Source organism: Neolamprologus multifasciatus, chromosome 7, assembly GCF_963576455.1.
Source record: "Neolamprologus multifasciatus chromosome 7, fNeoMul1.2, whole genome shotgun sequence".
Lineage (NCBI taxonomy): Eukaryota > Metazoa > Chordata > Actinopteri > Cichliformes > Cichlidae > Neolamprologus > Neolamprologus multifasciatus.
This window is the reverse complement of record NC_140445.1, coordinates 33,298,300-33,315,790: the sequence shown is the minus strand read 5'-3', so window position 1 is coordinate 33,315,790 and position 17,491 is coordinate 33,298,300. Positions and strand designations below refer to the sequence as shown.

The 17,491-nt window shown below is 38.4% G+C and overlaps 1 protein-coding gene and 1 long non-coding RNA gene across 3 annotated transcripts in view; one reads left to right on the top strand and one right to left on the bottom strand.

Moving 5' to 3' along the window:
* The window catches only part of LOC146514615 (uncharacterized), a 35,814-nt gene that overhangs the window by 16,850 nt on the left and 1,473 nt on the right, over positions 1–17,491 (top strand). The gene's annotated exons all lie outside the window — the stretch shown is intronic.
* entpd2b (ectonucleoside triphosphate diphosphohydrolase 2b) lies at positions 102–14,027 on the bottom strand. Of its 2 annotated transcripts, XM_085168279.1 has the most exons (9): positions 13,656–13,892; positions 11,025–11,142; positions 9,353–9,503; positions 7,091–7,250; positions 6,585–6,812; positions 5,541–5,810; positions 1,741–1,860; positions 1,522–1,656; positions 102–1,413 (listed from the first exon to the last, which is right to left on the bottom strand). In XM_085168279.1, exons 1-9 carry the CDS (start codon positions 13,767–13,769, stop codon positions 1,195–1,197), a joined length of 1,515 nt encoding a protein of 504 aa, XP_085024405.1. In that variant the 5' UTR covers positions 13,770–13,892; the 3' UTR covers positions 102–1,194. The 2 variants fall into 2 exon arrangements, with proteins under 2 accessions (XP_085024405.1, XP_085024404.1); XM_085168278.1 differs by lacking the exons at positions 102–1,413; positions 1,522–1,656; positions 1,741–1,860 and adding an exon at positions 11,510–11,633 and having other exon boundaries at positions 5,336–5,810; positions 13,656–14,027.

Below are 17,491 nucleotides of genomic sequence, written 5' to 3'. Positions count from 1 at the left end.
CTCACACTTCTGATAATCAGTTGCCTGCTTGACGTTTATTCAGCTGTGTAAAAACTATAACTTTAATCTCAGCCAAAACATTTACTCAGGAGCAAATAAAATACTAAAAAAAAAAAAAAAAAAAAAAAGCCGAACAATAACATTTTTAAGTTATCTAAGTGACTTATATATCATGTTTAACCTGAGTAGCGAAAGACGGTGGTGGGTTTGAAAACGATTCGCCGGGAGTCCGGTGTTCTCACGGCTCTAGTGAGCTTTGCCCCCGGCTAGCTATCGAGCTAGTGGGTAACAGACGTCTCTGAAAACGTCAGAGCGCTTTTGAAAATATGTGGTGTCTTGATAAACTGAGCAGATATTTGAGGTTTACACAGCTACATTCTCGCCTTAAAATATGTTAAACGTTTATTTTGTGACCCAGAAAGAATAATAAGAGTAATATTAAAACTAACTAGTTGCCGCCATTGTTGGAAACTGAGCTGGGCCACGCTATGAATTCCATCTTCTGTTTCAGTCCGTTATTACACTCTTAAATCCTACTACTTATTCCTGCGGACAACTGCTGCCCAACTACAGCAGGTCATTGGATAATATCTGTGGTCAAATGCCTTTGAGTCAAATAGCAGCAGATATTCACAAAATGCATTTAATATTTTATTCCGCATGACTTGAAACTTGCATCAAAAACGGGGTTCGCTGAGATCAGAGTAAAGGAAGCCGAGGGACATTTTCCAGTAGGCTTCCAGTGTTTTTTGTTGAGTGAGTTGCCACCTGCTGGCCATTAAAAAAGATGCACTTTTAAGGCACTTCCACGCTGGCATTGTTTTTCCAAACTAAAGTCAGAGTACTCACTGTCAGCTTTAAAGTAGTTTACATTCACAGCAAGTTGATGCAATGGTTTCACTCATTTTATACATACCACTCAATTATAGGTTAAAGCAGCAAACTGTATAAACATGTTAAAGTCAAAACATTTTGTATATGTCGTGTTAAATTTTTGCAGTCAATTAACAAACCACAGTTTACATTTAGCACTAGTTAAAAATAAGTCAATTAGTGTAAAAATTATTTTTTCAAAAGCAAACTATGGTATTATATAATAGAGAATATGCTTAAATTAAAACTCAAATTTTGCTCCAAATCTTCCTTGTCGGGTCAGTGTTCAGAGCAAAATAAAAAACTGACATAATTTCTTAGCTAAATTGTGCTTTCACTGCCTCTTTTCTTATTCTGTCCATTATAAACTCTAAATAAGCAGAAGGAAAGCACTGCGGCAAGGAGCATGACAAAAAGAAAGATGAGGGATCCCCACACTCCTGGGGTCAGGGCCTTTCTCAGCTCCAGTTGCTCTGCTGGCAACAAATTGCTTAAACTCAGCATGTAGCCCAGAGCCCAACCCACCATGGTGTCAGCAACCTGCAGGGTCAGCAACATAATGATGTGAATATATTTGGATCAACTCCCATCCAATTGCAATGGAGCATTGACATGTTTTGTTTTTAACTGTAAAGAGATAATAATCACCTTCTTCTGAAAAGAAATGTGTGGGAATGTTGTGTCATTGAAGCCATATCCTCTCAACATGAGAGTATTGAGAAACACAGAGGCAGCACAGTAGTAATGCAAACGGGACTTTTGCTCTGGAGCGAGAAGCATCATCTGGAAAAATACAATAAGTATTTTCACATGCTGCCAGAAACAGATGTCCTGGATAAGTAAAGCATGAATAGAAAAGGTGATTACTTGGGTGAAACTCATGCTGCACACTTTTTTGGTCGCATCCTGTAGTTCTGAAGGAGAGCTAGCAGTTATGCCAGTGACTTGCTGAAGGAATGAGTGAACATAGAAGAAAGCAGAGAAAGCCTGAAAACAGAAAAGGGAAAAGAAAAAAAACATGTAAAAAGTGATACAGCTACAGCACAACGATCAAATAAAAGTTAGCCATGTTGAAAGGCAACTGTGTAAAGTTAATCATATTCAGCAACGTCAAGCAACTGCAGAAACGCATTAGAGGGTTACCCAGGCAACCGGAGCCTGGAATTAATACTAGTGGCCAACCATCAGGGTCATCCTGTGTGGATGGAACTTCAAGTTATGTTTTGATTTATATGCACTTACCACTTAACATCAGTACAGTTAAATGGTAGCTCACCCTGGATAGAATATAAATGCTTTCCACTCAAGATCACGTTGGTGCGATATGCCTTCTCTTGAATATAATAGAACTATGGGGTATCTAAAAGGCAAAAGCCAAACACAAATGATGCCTTTGAAAAACTCAGCAGCAATGTCTCTTTCCAAAGATCAAAACCCTTCAAAATGTGTAAGATTTGTGAGGAGGTCACATAGGAATCACTTTAGAAGACATCTCTACCATGATTGTTCACAAAATAATAAAACATTGTTTAGCAGCTCTAGGTTTGAAGCAAAAAAATAAAAAAAATAAATAAAAAATAGACCAACATAAATATAATATTTTTGTTTTGAAACAAGACATGACGGCTCACTGGTAGAAGCTGGTCTGCTGGAGATAGTCCACTATTGTTTCCTTGGTTTTTGCAGCGTTTCAGTCCAGTTGATAGCGATAACACCAGTCTGAGATTACAGACCATAAATTTGACAACACACCTCTGTGATGTGCCAGTGTTCAGGATAAGAGCAATCTCCCACCCTGATATTCTGGGATCTGTTACTCATGAAACCTACAGGCAGTATTCTTACACTGGAGTTTTCCAGATTTAGTTGTGGAGAGCTATGATGACTGCATCCTCTGTTGACATGTTTGCTTGATGTGAGAGAGGATGAGACTCAAAACATCTGGTGATGTTCGAGGTTAGAATGACTTGGCATGTAGGGCAGGTGTAATTTGATTACCAAACTACACCTGAGAAAAGGTGTCACTGTTCAGGAGGAAAGCAAATGTTAATATTCAACAACCCTTGATAAACAGACCTGTGCTTATGACAGCATGGACAGGAACAATCTTGAATGTATAGTGTGGTCTGCAATGATGTTACTTTCATAAACAGTATAGCAGTTTTAAAACATTAAAGTTTTGTGAAAAGAAATCTGGGGTTGTGGCGGCACCTTTGACATACAGGCTGAGCTTTAAGTTTAAGAAAGCATTTGCTCTGCTTCTCTTACCATGAAACCTCCGGTGACATTTGGTTGGAAGACTTTGTCAAATGAGCACTGGGAGAAGGGACAGCTGTTGAAGGAGAAGACTTCAGACACGTTACCCAGACAGTATTCATAGTGTCCGCTGCCATGTACTGTCACAGAAGCATGAGGGTCGTAGGAGCTGGGTTTGTACTTTACTGTACATGGAGAGTCGAGTATACTGCTGAGCTTCACCGTCCTGCTGTGGTCTGCAGGATAGCAGGGGTGAGTGACAGACTGAGGGTAACCCTGAGACTGAGAAAGAGAAAACATTTTGAGTACAATGATCTTATATACATTATACTGGTGGTTTTATTGGAGAGGCTGACCTTAAAAATACATCAGTATAGTTAGATATGTTCCTCTCTACATAGCTGCATGTTTCTACCTTAACTTGCAGCGGACATTTACTGAATTGAGTTCCTAGTAACTCATTTTAATGTGTGCCAGTTTTAAAGCCAGATACCTACACTTAGGTTATTCTATTATAGGAGTGAACATTTGTATATATACTATTCTATACATAGCTATAGTCTAATACTATGCATCAGTTTAGACTGAAGCCAGGGAGAACCTGAAGTGGCGATTTCAGAAAAGGAGTTTCAGAAAGCATTGGGCCTGTTCCCTTCTTCATTTCTGTGTGTATTTGGCAGTCTGTGTTCGCGTTATGACCCAAGTGTTTTTTTTTTTTTTTTTTACTGTGGTTAGAAGAATAACTAAGTGACATTCTCTAAATCTCAGCATTTTGCTGATTGGCTCCTCTGCAACATTCCTGGTGCTGCTTAGAAAGTCTGGTTCTGGTAGCAGCAACATCTCAGCTCTATTCTTTGTTCCCTGTAGTCATTCTGTGTTTGTTGTGGCAAGATCTAAGATTTGGTTAGGCCTAGTGACTGGTTAGGATTGTTTTGGATAAATGGATTAGTTCATGTATAAAAGTGATTAATGTAAAATCCTGAAAAACAGTCATTTTGTGGACAGGATTTTTCTTTTGAGCTTTTCTTGTGATTTAAGAGAGTGACGTTACACTACCTTCATTATATGAGCCAGCAGTGTCATGAGGAACTGGTCCTTCCCATAGCACAGGAAGCTGTGTGTGTACAGAGTATACTCATGACCATAAAGGCGCAGCTTCATCAGATCGTCTTTGTTCTCGATTTTTTCCTCAGTAGCAAATGTTATCTGCGTGGATGCGCCGCCCAGATCGAGAGCTCCCACTGTCGGTCTGCTGGGGCTGAACCAGTGCCCCTCAAAGCCATACTGCAAAGGAATAGTCACAAAAACCTGGCTTCATCCAATGTTTGCATCTCTGTTTTGGAAAAGTATTTACAAATTAAATTAATGCCTTACTGAATATATAAAGCCATTTTCAGAAAACTTGCAATACAAACGCTCTCATAATGTTATCAATTTGCTGGTAAAGTTTCACAGTGACAGCAATAACTGACTTCTAGTCTCCTCATAAATAATATTGCAGATTCCTACTGATTAAAACCATTTTAAAAGCTTCTGATTTTCACATTTACACACTTGGATACCTTAATAAAGTTCTCTGAGAGATAGTTAACTGTGACCCATCCATATGCCCCCTCTTCTTTGCCACTCAGTATGGCTGCTCCCCGGTAGTCGAAAGGGTAGGACTGGATTTTTTGTCCCACTTCCTTCAGAATCTGAGTGGACAGCTCTGGACTAGATAAACTGAACAAGGGAAAAAAAAACAAAACAAAACAAATATAATCAAGATTTTTAGTGATAAGACTTTCACCAAATCATTAGGAAGAATGATGGTCATGAGGATAATGATCTTTTTTTTTTTTTTACACTTCATTATATATATATATATATATATATATATATATATATATATATATATATATATAAATAAAAGTAAAGTGTTATTTTTATGCCTTCTACTGTAAGCTTCAGGCATAAGTTTTAAAACTGCAAATCAGGGGTGTCAAACATAAGGCCAGGGGAGCAGAAACGCCCACCAAAGATTTACATTTACTTAATTGCTTCATAACAGAAAAGGCAAAGAAGAAATTAAATAACAAAGTTACTATAAGTACTATAGAACGTTATGATTTTTTATTTATTTATTTTTAATCTGTTCATTACCTCTGCATGAGACAAATATGCAGACAGGAACTAAAGGACAGATTAAAGTCAAAACTAACATCCCTTGATAAACAGACCTGTGCTTATGACAGCATGGACAGGAACAATCTTGAATGTATAGTGTGGTCTGCAATGATGTTACTTTCATAAACAGTATAGCAGTTTTAAAACATTAAAGTTTTGTGAAAAGAAATCTGGGGTTGTGGCGGCACCTTTGACATACAGGCTGAGCTTTAAGTTTAAGAAAGCATTTGCTCTGCTTCTCTTACCATGAAACCTCCGGTGACATTTGGTTGGAAGACTTTGTCAAATGAGCACTGGGAGAAGGGACAGCTGTTGAAGGAGAAGACTTCAGACACGTTACCCAGACAGTATTCATAGTGTCCGCTGCCATGTACTGTCACAGAAGCATGAGGGTCGTAGGAGCTGGGTTTGTACTTTACTGTACATGGAGAGTCGAGTATACTGCTGAGCTTCACCGTCCTGCTGTGGTCTGCAGGATAGCAGGGGTGAGTGACAGACTGAGGGTAACCCTGAGACTGAGAAAGAGAAAACATTTTGAGTACAATGATCTTATATACATTATACTGGTGGTTTTATTGGAGAGGCTGACCTTAAAAATACATCAGTATAGTTAGATATGTTCCTCTCTACATAGCTGCATGTTTCTACCTTAACTTGCAGCGGACATTTACTGAATTGAGTTCCTAGTAACTCATTTTAATGTGTGCCAGTTTTAAAGCCAGATACCTACACTTAGGTTATTCTATTATAGGAGTGAACATTTGTATATATACTATTCTATACATAGCTATAGTCTAATACTATGCATCAGTTTAGACTGAAGCCAGGGAGAACCTGAAGTGGCGATTTCAGAAAAGGAGTTTCAGAAAGCATTGGGCCTGTTCCCTTCTTCATTTCTGTGTGTATTTGGCAGTCTGTGTTCGCGTTATGACCCAAGTGTTTTTTTTTTTTTTTTTTACTGTGGTTAGAAGAATAACTAAGTGACATTCTCTAAATCTCAGCATTTTGCTGATTGGCTCCTCTGCAACATTCCTGGTGCTGCTTAGAAAGTCTGGTTCTGGTAGCAGCAACATCTCAGCTCTATTCTTTGTTCCCTGTAGTCATTCTGTGTTTGTTGTGGCAAGATCTAAGATTTGGTTAGGCCTAGTGACTGGTTAGGATTGTTTTGGATAAATGGATTAGTTCATGTATAAAAGTGATTAATGTAAAATCCTGAAAAACAGTCATTTTGTGGACAGGATTTTTCTTTTGAGCTTTTCTTGTGATTTAAGAGAGTGACGTTACACTACCTTCATTATATGAGCCAGCAGTGTCATGAGGAACTGGTCCTTCCCATAGCACAGGAAGCTGTGTGTGTACAGAGTATACTCATGACCATAAAGGCGCAGCTTCATCAGATCGTCTTTGTTCTCGATTTTTTCCTCAGTAGCAAATGTTATCTGCGTGGATGCGCCGCCCAGATCGAGAGCTCCCACTGTCGGTCTGCTGGGGCTGAACCAGTGCCCCTCAAAGCCATACTGCAAAGGAATAGTCACAAAAACCTGGCTTCATCCAATGTTTGCATCTCTGTTTTGGAAAAGTATTTACAAATTAAATTAATGCCTTACTGAATATATAAAGCCATTTTCAGAAAACTTGCAATACAAACGCTCTCATAATGTTATCAATTTGCTGGTAAAGTTTCACAGTGACAGCAATAACTGACTTCTAGTCTCCTCATAAATAATATTGCAGATTCCTACTGATTAAAACCATTTTAAAAGCTTCTGATTTTCACATTTACACACTTGGATACCTTAATAAAGTTCTCTGAGAGATAGTTAACTGTGACCCATCCATATGCCCCCTCTTCTTTGCCACTCAGTATGGCTGCTCCCCGGTAGTCGAAAGGGTAGGACTGGATTTTTTGTCCCACTTCCTTCAGAATCTGAGTGGACAGCTCTGGACTAGATAAACTGAACAAGGGAAAAAAAACAAAACAAAACAAATATAATCAAGATTTTTAGTGATAAGACTTTCACCAAATCATTAGGAAGAATGATGGTCATGAGGATAATGATCTTTTTTTTTTTTTTTACACTTCATTATATATATATATATATATATATATATATATATATATATATATAAATAAAAGTAAAGTGTTATTTTTATGCCTTCTACTGTAAGCTTCAGGCATAAGTTTTAAAACTGCAAATCAGGGGTGTCAAACATAAGGCCAGGGGAGCAGAAACGCCCACCAAAGATTTACATTTACTTAATTGCTTCATAACAGAAAAGGCAAAGAAGAAATTAAATAACAAAGTTACTATAAGTACTATAGAACGTTATGATTTTTTATTTATTTATTTTTAATCTGTTCATTACCTCTGCATGAGACAAATATGCAGACAGGAACTAAAGGACAGATTAAAGTCAAAACTAACATTCCAGATATTTTCCAAGCTATAAGTCATCCTTATGAGGTCTTTAGATCTCCCAGTAAACTTAAATTAAAGGATTATTATTATTATGATTTTTAAAAATAGACTTTAGAATAAGCTGAAGTCAAGATTGTGTGTCACATTAAAGTTTAGCGTCAATGCTACATGAAAAACATTTCAGTAAACATTCATGCTGATACTCGTCAGTAAAACCCGCAAACAAAACAGCTCAAACTATAAAATGAGGTGGTGTATTTGTGTATGGAAATGCATTTGTGACAAAACAGCTTTTAAAACACATTTGCAAGAATCAAATGATTTACGCACGCATGCAAGTTAGACTGAGTGACTGTCCAGCTGTTTTCCGCTGCATATTTGATTGAGTTATGGTACACATACAAGGAAAGGATGCCTTCTTCCAGACAAGATGTTTAAATCCATACTTGATAGCTGCCTAAACCCAATCAGGCAGTTTTGCTGGCTAAACTGAAAATAAAAAGATGGTTTCCTGTCTGCAGGCAACATTAAGCCACTAAACCAAATATTTGAATACATTTAAACTCTTCTCGATAATGCTTTGCATTTTCAACACTCATGCCTTCAATCTTATCTACATGTCTGAATGCCCCGTCACCATCCCCAATCAATGCTTTTAACTTTATAGACTTTGGTTTGACCCCATTGCTGCATGCCCTCCACCAGGCAAAGTAGAACTGGTACAAATATAAAACATATCCTGCTCAGCATACTAGAGATAAACACATAAAACAACTTTGCACCGTCCAGTCAATTCTCTGTAAACTTCAGTGTGTGGATATTGAGGGGATCTACAGGTTTTGAGAGACCCTCAGATGTGTTTGTCTTTCCAATAGGAAATGCAGAGGGAGGAGAGGCTCAGGTGCTTGCAGGTGGCTACAAACACTTTGAAGGTAATTTCCTTATTCTAAAATAACATAATACAGCCAAATTATCCTGAAACATGTGACTTCAGCCCTATGAAATTTGCAATCACTGCTTATTCCTTGTGTTTATATTTTTTCATCCTCAGACCATTCAATGCAACAAGGGTTGCCGCTAAAATAATCTGGCTAAAATGGTCTTAAATGAAGGATTACATTTAAGCAGCTCTTTTACAGAAAACACGTTATGATGGTAGGAAATTTGCAAGAGAGAAACTGAATCTAGGGGAGACCATTTTGTGTGGATACCTCTCATTTTCTGAAGCAGAAGGACCTCAGTCTATTATCCAGGAGTCAAACAGGGCTATTCACTGCATGCCAACACAACTGACAACAATTACACATTGTAGGTGGCAATATCATGAAGCTGGTTAAGTTTGTCCAGTGGAGTCATTACAACAAACAGTGCAACAGCTACTCTGAAAACTCTTAAACAACATTTAGCTTTTTTCACTTTTCTCTGATTTCTTCTGCACTGTAGAAACTTGCTATATTTGGCACAGAAATAATTATATTCCCAACACATCATTCATCTTGTTTAATGAATGTGTAAGCCGGTTAAAAAGGCCAGTATGGATTGCCATTTTAGCATTATTACAAGATTTACTTGGAACAGGATCAAAATTAAGGTGATACATAACTAAAACACATGGAAACAAAACAGACACGACTTACTGCAGAAGCCTCATGCCGGCTGTGGCTCCCAGGTACACAGGTGTGAGCTGGTGCTTGTCTTTTGGGATGCTCTTCACTGCGTGATCCAGACATGCTTCTAAGCTTTGCCCTGCTGCTCCCGTTTGACCTGCATAACTTGCAATTCCTTCACCTGAGCGAATGATGAACATGTCGAACAAACAAAATCTATTTGATAACGTAATCAACTTGGTGTAATATTCACAAAAATCAATGTTAGCAATTGTGACCCATATCCTTGTGGTGTTGCAATACAAAAGAATCCAACTACTATCCCAGCTTCCCAGCCAGCTGTATGAAAATCTACTGAATTGTGTGTAAAATTTTAAAATATTAACGTTATCTAAAGTCACAGAATAAGTAAAGCAAGTTATCTGCATTAACTCAGAAAAAAAAATGATTTGGGAAAAACACTTTATATTTAAATAAGAACGCATATTTCCTCCTCGAGACATCTTAGGATCATTTTATTCTGAAACATGTCAGCATAAACACCGTGCTCATGAATGACAAGGGGAAAAAAGTTGTTTGGTTAACACAGGAATAAAAGCTTTCTACAGGGCAGGAGTGGCAAACCACAAAGCTCAACTCTGACTCATGACTGTTGCTAGGCAAACATTTGCTTTGACATCAGTGCAGTGATGCAATAAAATAACTCATTCAGAAAAAACTCCATGCTGACTTTCCCACAACCAACTCATCATTAAGATTTCCACTATTTCTCAATTATCAACCAAGTATATAAATTACTATGTGGTGTAATGAGTTTTACAGAGTACTCTTCCATTAGATGAAAGGTGTACTGCATGTATATTGTTATGAAATAATGTGATTAACTACACCTAATAGGTTTAACATAAGAGTAGTTCATTTATAATGAATGAATAAAGTTATGTTGAAACTGGTTAGTCTTCTTTGTTAGCACAATAAAGGCTACTTCTCATTAGATCACTCAATCTTTTATCCTCCATAGCTGGGTTGTCAAGATTTAGGAGGACTACTGTTAACTGACACAGCGCACACAGGAAGATCCTGAAACAAACTTACAAGACTGGCTGAGAAATGTGATAAAAACTAATGAGAATGGATGGAAGAGGAATATGATATAGGAGCTAAGATAGCTAAAGATTTAAAACGACTAGCAGACACACTACTTAGCCGAAATTCAGCCTACAAATACTGGATACATGGCCTTCTGAAAAGTCCCTCAGCTTCCACACCTTTCCAATACCGTGAATGAATCTTAAGCAGACCATTTCCTGCTGTGTGGTAAAAAACAGCTGCGGACAAACAAAACAAAACAATATCCTGACCTCTTTCTCCCAAAGTTTGTGTGTAAAAATTGCAATTAAAAAAAAGAAAGAAAGAGGGGAACCCTCCCCCCCCCAAAAAAACGCCTTCAATTTCATTGATGTTTCAATTACCATTCAAACTTTGAGCATCTATTGTCCATATGCTATACAACTTTTGCATATACTTAAATATGACAAGTTTTTCATTTGTCTAAATGAACTGCACCAGCTTCAAATTAACGTATGTGTCAAACAAGTCTGCACGATTTCCTGCAAATAATTGTTGCTTTAAGCACCCTTTGTTTTTCAAGCAAAACTCTACCAATGTTTTTGGTGTGGGAAGTGCTACTTATGATACCTACCCTCAGCGTGACATTTGCTATGCTGGGTGACCACGGCTGTGCCATTTTGCTTATTTGCTGGCCACTTGTATATGTATAAAGATGTGTGCGAGGATCCAGCATCCAGGACAATCCCATACTACAGAAAAGGGAAATTGAGGAGAAAAAGTAGTGAAAATACATTTTTTCCACCCTTTACAAAGATTTTTGTGGCAACCGCTTTGAAGCAGACCTCAACTTAATATAGCAGAGTAGCAAAAATGACTTTAAGGATCGTGGTAATGTAACCTTCACCATCTGGCTAGAAATGAGGACAACTGGCAATCATCAAAAGAGCCTTATGGATTTTATATTGTACAAGGTCACATGTTTGATTTGAAAACAGTGATTCAATTGAAGTTCTACTATAATCCAGCAGTATAAAATCTTTATAAAATGTCCTAAAATGTTTTCGTCTTCTTTTAGCTGCTTCCTTTAGGGGGTTGCCACATCTGCCTCCATCTCACCCCATCTGTAGCACCCTCCCTGGTCACACTAACTCTCTGCATGTCCTTCATCCATGAACTGCCTCCGATTTCTGCGTCTGTTTTCCTACCTGGCAGCTCGTTTATGTATCCTCTCTCTCTCCTCCTGCACATGTATAAAATATCTCAGTATCCATAATACATTTTTATTTTAAATCAATTTGTGTTTGTCTATGGAGTCCTCTTAATGGAGTTGTGCAATGCAAATACTACATCAATCCATATTGCTTAAATAATACAAAGTTTTGGCTCTATGAGAAAAAATGAACAAATTCAAGGCTAATGAAAATCATTATTTTGAATGAGTCATTTCATCTAAAAATCAACATGGACCATCTGCTTGACCCTCTCCGACCAACAAACCAAAGTTTGGACACAGAATAATTTCTGTGAAAGCCCCACTTTCAGGTTGTTTTATTTCACACTGAAATCTGTTTTGTTGCCTTCAAAATGAATCAGGATCTACAATTTGAGATACATACTTCAACACAAAAACAAGAGTAAAAAACAAACAAACAACAACAGGCCTTCACATAGAAAAAACGAGATGAGGTAAAATTCTTACTTTTTTTTTTTTTTTTTAAATACTTTTTTCCAGCCAGTTTTTATCCTGGATTTGTATTTTTAGGTAAATCAGAGATGATCAGAAAAAGTTTTAAAAATTAGCAGATTTCAAATGGAATGACCTGAGTGTAAAATCCATAAATTGAGGAGTAAGACTTTAATAGCATAAAGCATTATAGTCAACTAAAATACATTTTAACCATTTTTCCTTACTTTTAGTTAAATGCACTTCATACACTCCAGTTGTGCTGCCTGCCATATAAACTGCTGTGTTACAATTGGCTTGCACAAACAAGTAGAGTAAGAACTCTGGCTAAAAAAAACAAAAACAATTAGTATCTGCAGAAACAGAACTTCAGACATCATCTTATATGCCTGCATGTCACAAGACCAAGACCCATCATGGGTTATGTTTCACAACTGCATACGTGGTATGACATTTCAGTATATGGTTAGAGTGATTTGAAGACAAGCAAACAGCATCCCAGCTTTTTGGAAACGGAGTAATAAGAGGCTTAAGTATGAAATTCTGGGAAAAAACCAAACCAAAACAAGTAGCATGCCTATAATTTGTAATTCTAAGAAGCCAAAACAATGGAGTCAAATTATATTTGGAAATTTCTTTACAGTGTGGGTGCCACAAGTTATCCTGAACTTGTAATATTAACACAGATTCAGCTGTGCTTCATCATAATTTTATGATCATGCTTTATGCTACAGTATATGCTCACAGCTGTTTGTAAAATGCTTTGTAGTATAGACATTTAAAGGAAACGTTTATGCAGCCAGACAGATTTCAATTCTGAGCTCAGTTGCAGGTCTGCGTTGTGCTGCTGTGGATCAGTAAATATCAAATCATTACAGCTTCAATGCCTTCTGAAAATAAAGGAACCTGGAGAGTGTGCTGAAATCTGGCCACGCGGGAACCCATGTGACCGACAATGCAAAGGGAAGGGACCACACGCGTCTCATATCAGTGCTGCAGGTGAACGGCAACAATATACAGACATGTTCCTAATCACCCCTAATAATAATTCTTCATTGCTGTGCACTCGGCTGTGAGGAATCCCAACACTTGGCAAACAAAACACGAGACGCTCTAATTGTCTGTTCAGTCCTTTCAACACACTGTTGCATTTGTCTCCTCGGAAAAAAAAACAGAAGAAAACCTTTGTGCTTGCTTTCTCAGACTGGATTCCCACGTTATTGCTGGGTGGAAGGGGAGCTACATTATAAAAGGGAACCATGGGATATTAAGCTGGTGACACAAAAATGAGGGATCAGCAGTAACAGAATTTGGTGTTGAATGGCTCTGCAGCAAGCCACTTGCAACTGACACGGCCCTATTAGGCTATAAAAATTAAGCATAATATAAAATGTAAATTCAAAATATGGGGCCATATTTACATCCAGGTATCAAGGCTAATGTCCTCGAATCCCCTGGTCCCACATTTATTTTTCTTTTTAATTTTATTTAATTTTTTTTATTTTTTTATTTTTTTTTATGTACCACCTGTTTCACACCCTTCACACAACACACTGACACGCACCGATCCGACCTTACCCTGAGCTCAGGTTCCTCCTGAACATCCTCGGTGGAAATAGTAAGGAGCAGGATTCCGGCAAGTCCAAACACCAGCAGCGCGACGGGGACAAGGTGAGCAGACCGCTGAGCCATGAAGCGAAAGCGTGAAGCGCAACTCCTCTCTGCGCCTGCAGGACACTCAAGCGCCTACCTACTGTAATAGCGGCCAACTGGGAGAAATGGCTGGCTGCCAGATAACCGGAGGAGTAGTTAAAAACACTGCAGAAGTGAGACATCCAGGAGAAAAGGAGTCTTTAGCTACCCAATCCGAACAGTGCATGCTGGATTAGTTTCCAGATCAGGCGGTGTGCCCATGTGTAAATCATTCCAATGATTTACTGATGATTAATTGAGAACACGCAATCCCGTATACGTCACACCAAGAGAGCAACAGCTACAAGTGCAAGCTTATAAGGAAGTATATTACGTAATATGTGAAAAGGTTAGTTATTGAAAAAAGTTATTTATGAGTTGTTGTTTTTTTCAATAAGGCATTTTATTCTTATCATAATAATAAAGCTGCAGTGTCAAACCTATGAAGTTTCCAAATGTATGTAAATTTGAAAAATGTTGCTTTTGTCTTAAGTTGCAGTCTGTTTTTAGTTTTGCCTCTCTGTGATTTATCAACATAAATTTGTAATATGAATATGTTTTGGTAATAGTTTTGGTAATAGTGCTTTGTACCACCACCAACAAAAGAACAAAAAAAGGAATACTGTGTGGAAGAATATTGGATCAAGAGACTGGGAGCTCGTTACCAAAGGAACGCAAAGTAAAGACATCTTAGTTTTCCCTTTGTCACCTGTATTTAGATCAGTGAATGCAAAACACCTGAGGTATCATGTCAGTGATGTGGATATTTGTCATAATGCAAAATGCAAAGTGTATGAGCCACCAATAAATCGGTAGCAACTGTGTGATACTCTAATGTCAAATGGTCCCAAATCTCTGAGGAATGTTTCCAACAACTTGATGAATCTATGCATGTGAGTCTCGCTGCTGCAGCTCAGCCAAAGGTCCACCTTACCAAAGCCAGATGTCAACACCTGCGCCTGCTGTAGCTCATATCAAACGTGGCTCAAGACACATATTTACCAGTTCCACAACTGCCATAAATGCCAAAATGAGCCCAGATTAGATGCAAATAAGTCCACTATATTCTTCATCTGCTACATTGCCTTGTGTCCTGTATTGTATTTTACTTGAGAAAGCAAAGTCAGACCTGAATTTAAATGCCAGCCAAGTCCTTTTCAATGTGCCTCTACTGAATGGGAATGGCTCCAAGGCTACTCGAACCATGGAAGGAAAAATGTTTTGCCATGGCCAGAGCTGCAGAGAATGGAGTGGCCTGCTGTTCATTTATATTCAGCAGTTAGCTTGGGTGGAGCTACTGACTAATTGCTGCTCAGGCACTTTATTGTTAATTCAACAGAGAAAGGAAAACATATGATTCATAATTATTCAATAATGAATGGAAATGGGTGGTTTAAACTGACAGAAATCCTAGTTTCTGGACTGAAGAGCTGCAGAGCTGGTTGTTTTCAACCAGTATTTGCATTTGAATAGGTGCAGCCTTAAACCCGACTTGCAAATTGTTCTCTTTTGAATGATGTCTTTTCACCAGAGGCCTATACTTTGTTTGCACAAGTGCTTTTTTAAAGTCTATTTTTGCTGAAATCCTTTTTTTTTTGACAAGCTCTAAATTTAGCGGAATACATAATGAGTTATTTTGAAAGAGTTTCTGAATATCATCTCTTCACATTATCACTCCATCCATCCATCCATCCATCTTCATCCGCTTTATCCGAGGCCTGGTCGCGGGGGCAGCAGCCTAAGCAAAGAGGCCCAGATCTCCCTCTCCCCAGCCACCTCCTCCAGCTTATCCGGGGGAACACCAAGGCGTTCCCAGGCCAGCCGAGAGATATAATCTCTCCAGCGTGTCCTGGGTCTGCCCCGGGGCCTCCTATCATTATCACATTATCACTCATAGCACAAATTGTTATTGCTGCATCATTCACTGTCAATATTCCATATGAGTTTATCTGTCTTCAGGAAGACGTGAGATGTCTTCCATGGCACATGGCACGTGGAATAAATGCAGCACTTTAATGCATATAATGTATCACATTATCATTCCCTCCCTTCTAGTGACTTCACATCAATAGACATGACACATTTATTGCCATTGTGACAAATAATAAAATACCATTATCTTTCCATTCCTTGCTTTCCCAACGCATTCACAAATAGAGTGATTAAGCCGCTGGTAATAAATGTATGCCTGCCTAACTTCGATAATGAGCCAAGACCATAGAGGCCTAAATGACAGATATGAGTAAATGAACAGATATTGTTTTTCTTCCCTCAAAGGGTATGTAATCAGTTCTGTCCATTTGTCTCTCTGTCTGTTTGTTAGCAGTCTGGGACTCTGTTACGTCTAATTGTTGAATGTTGTCATTATGTTCTTAAATTTGTACAGTCTTGGTTCAAGCAGTAGGATCAAGACATTCCTTTGATCCTGAGCACCTCTCCAGCCACTCTGTGCTGGGGGAGGTTTTATTGCAGAAACATCCTATCTGAAAGATCTGTTTCTTGTGATGTTGCTTCCTGCTTTTATGACCTTTTTGGTCAGCAGGAGGTCACACACACACACACACACACACACACACACACACACACACACACACACACACACACACACACACACACACACATTCTTACATAACACACACACGTTCTTGCACATGCACATACACACACATAGTGCCTTGTCTTTGTAACCAAGAGGGGTCTTACGAGGGGAGGTGCTTTTGCTGTGATGTGTATTGTAACAGTTTCTTAATAAATAGCTACGGGGACAGCTGCTCTTTTGAAGGACTTTGGGCTGGAGACAGGTTAGGAGCGTGAGCTCCAAGAGCTGGTTCTTGACCAAAGACTTCCCTTGCTAGCAAGTAAAAGATGTTTGTCTTGTTTTTGTCGTTAACGAGAATAAGTTTCTAAACTAGCGGGGCTTGTGGAAACACAGACCCAACAGACTCACAGTTTGTAAAATATTGTTTTCAAATTTTGTGTGTTGGTAGATACCAGTAACATCTCAAGCTGATTTAATTTTGGTAGAAATCACGTCAAGGTGAAGGTCACACCAAATGTGCAACTCAGGAAAAATTTCATATTATTATTAATATTTTTATGGAATGTCTTCAAACTTCACAGCAATATACTAAACCTCGGGGGAAGTGGGTACCTAGGTTGTCTAAGCGTTTGACCTTGACCTTCTTTGTAACCAGCAAAGGTTAGGAGACACTGGGAGAGGTCAGACTAGAGAAGGTAAAAAGAAAACAAAAACAGACAAAGAGACTCACATCCCTTCCTTATTTCACAACTCCAGGTTGTGGCAAAGGTTGTACGACAAAACTTTATTAACCTCTGGGCCTAAGCCTAAATAATCCAGATGGCGTGACTTTCCAGACATCTCCTTCTGGAGCCAGTTCTTTTCACACACATGACAGCAGGCCACAGCGTGTTTTGTGCATATAAGTAATTTCTTTCCAATTTTCTGAAAACTTAGGCTTGTTTTTGCATGCTCTGTTGTCTGTTTGCTTGAATCCTGTTACATACCTTAAGAGTTTTTGTCTCCCATAAACTAAAAGGTTATTGCTGTTCATCTAAACCTTGTGTCACAGCAGGGGTGATTTTAGCCCAGTTTTGGAGGTGCTTCAGCACCCCCAAAATGAATCAAAGCACCCCCAAAGATGTCTTACTTTTTTTGAAAATATTTGCTGTTTGTAGGACACACTACTAAAAGTATAAAAAGC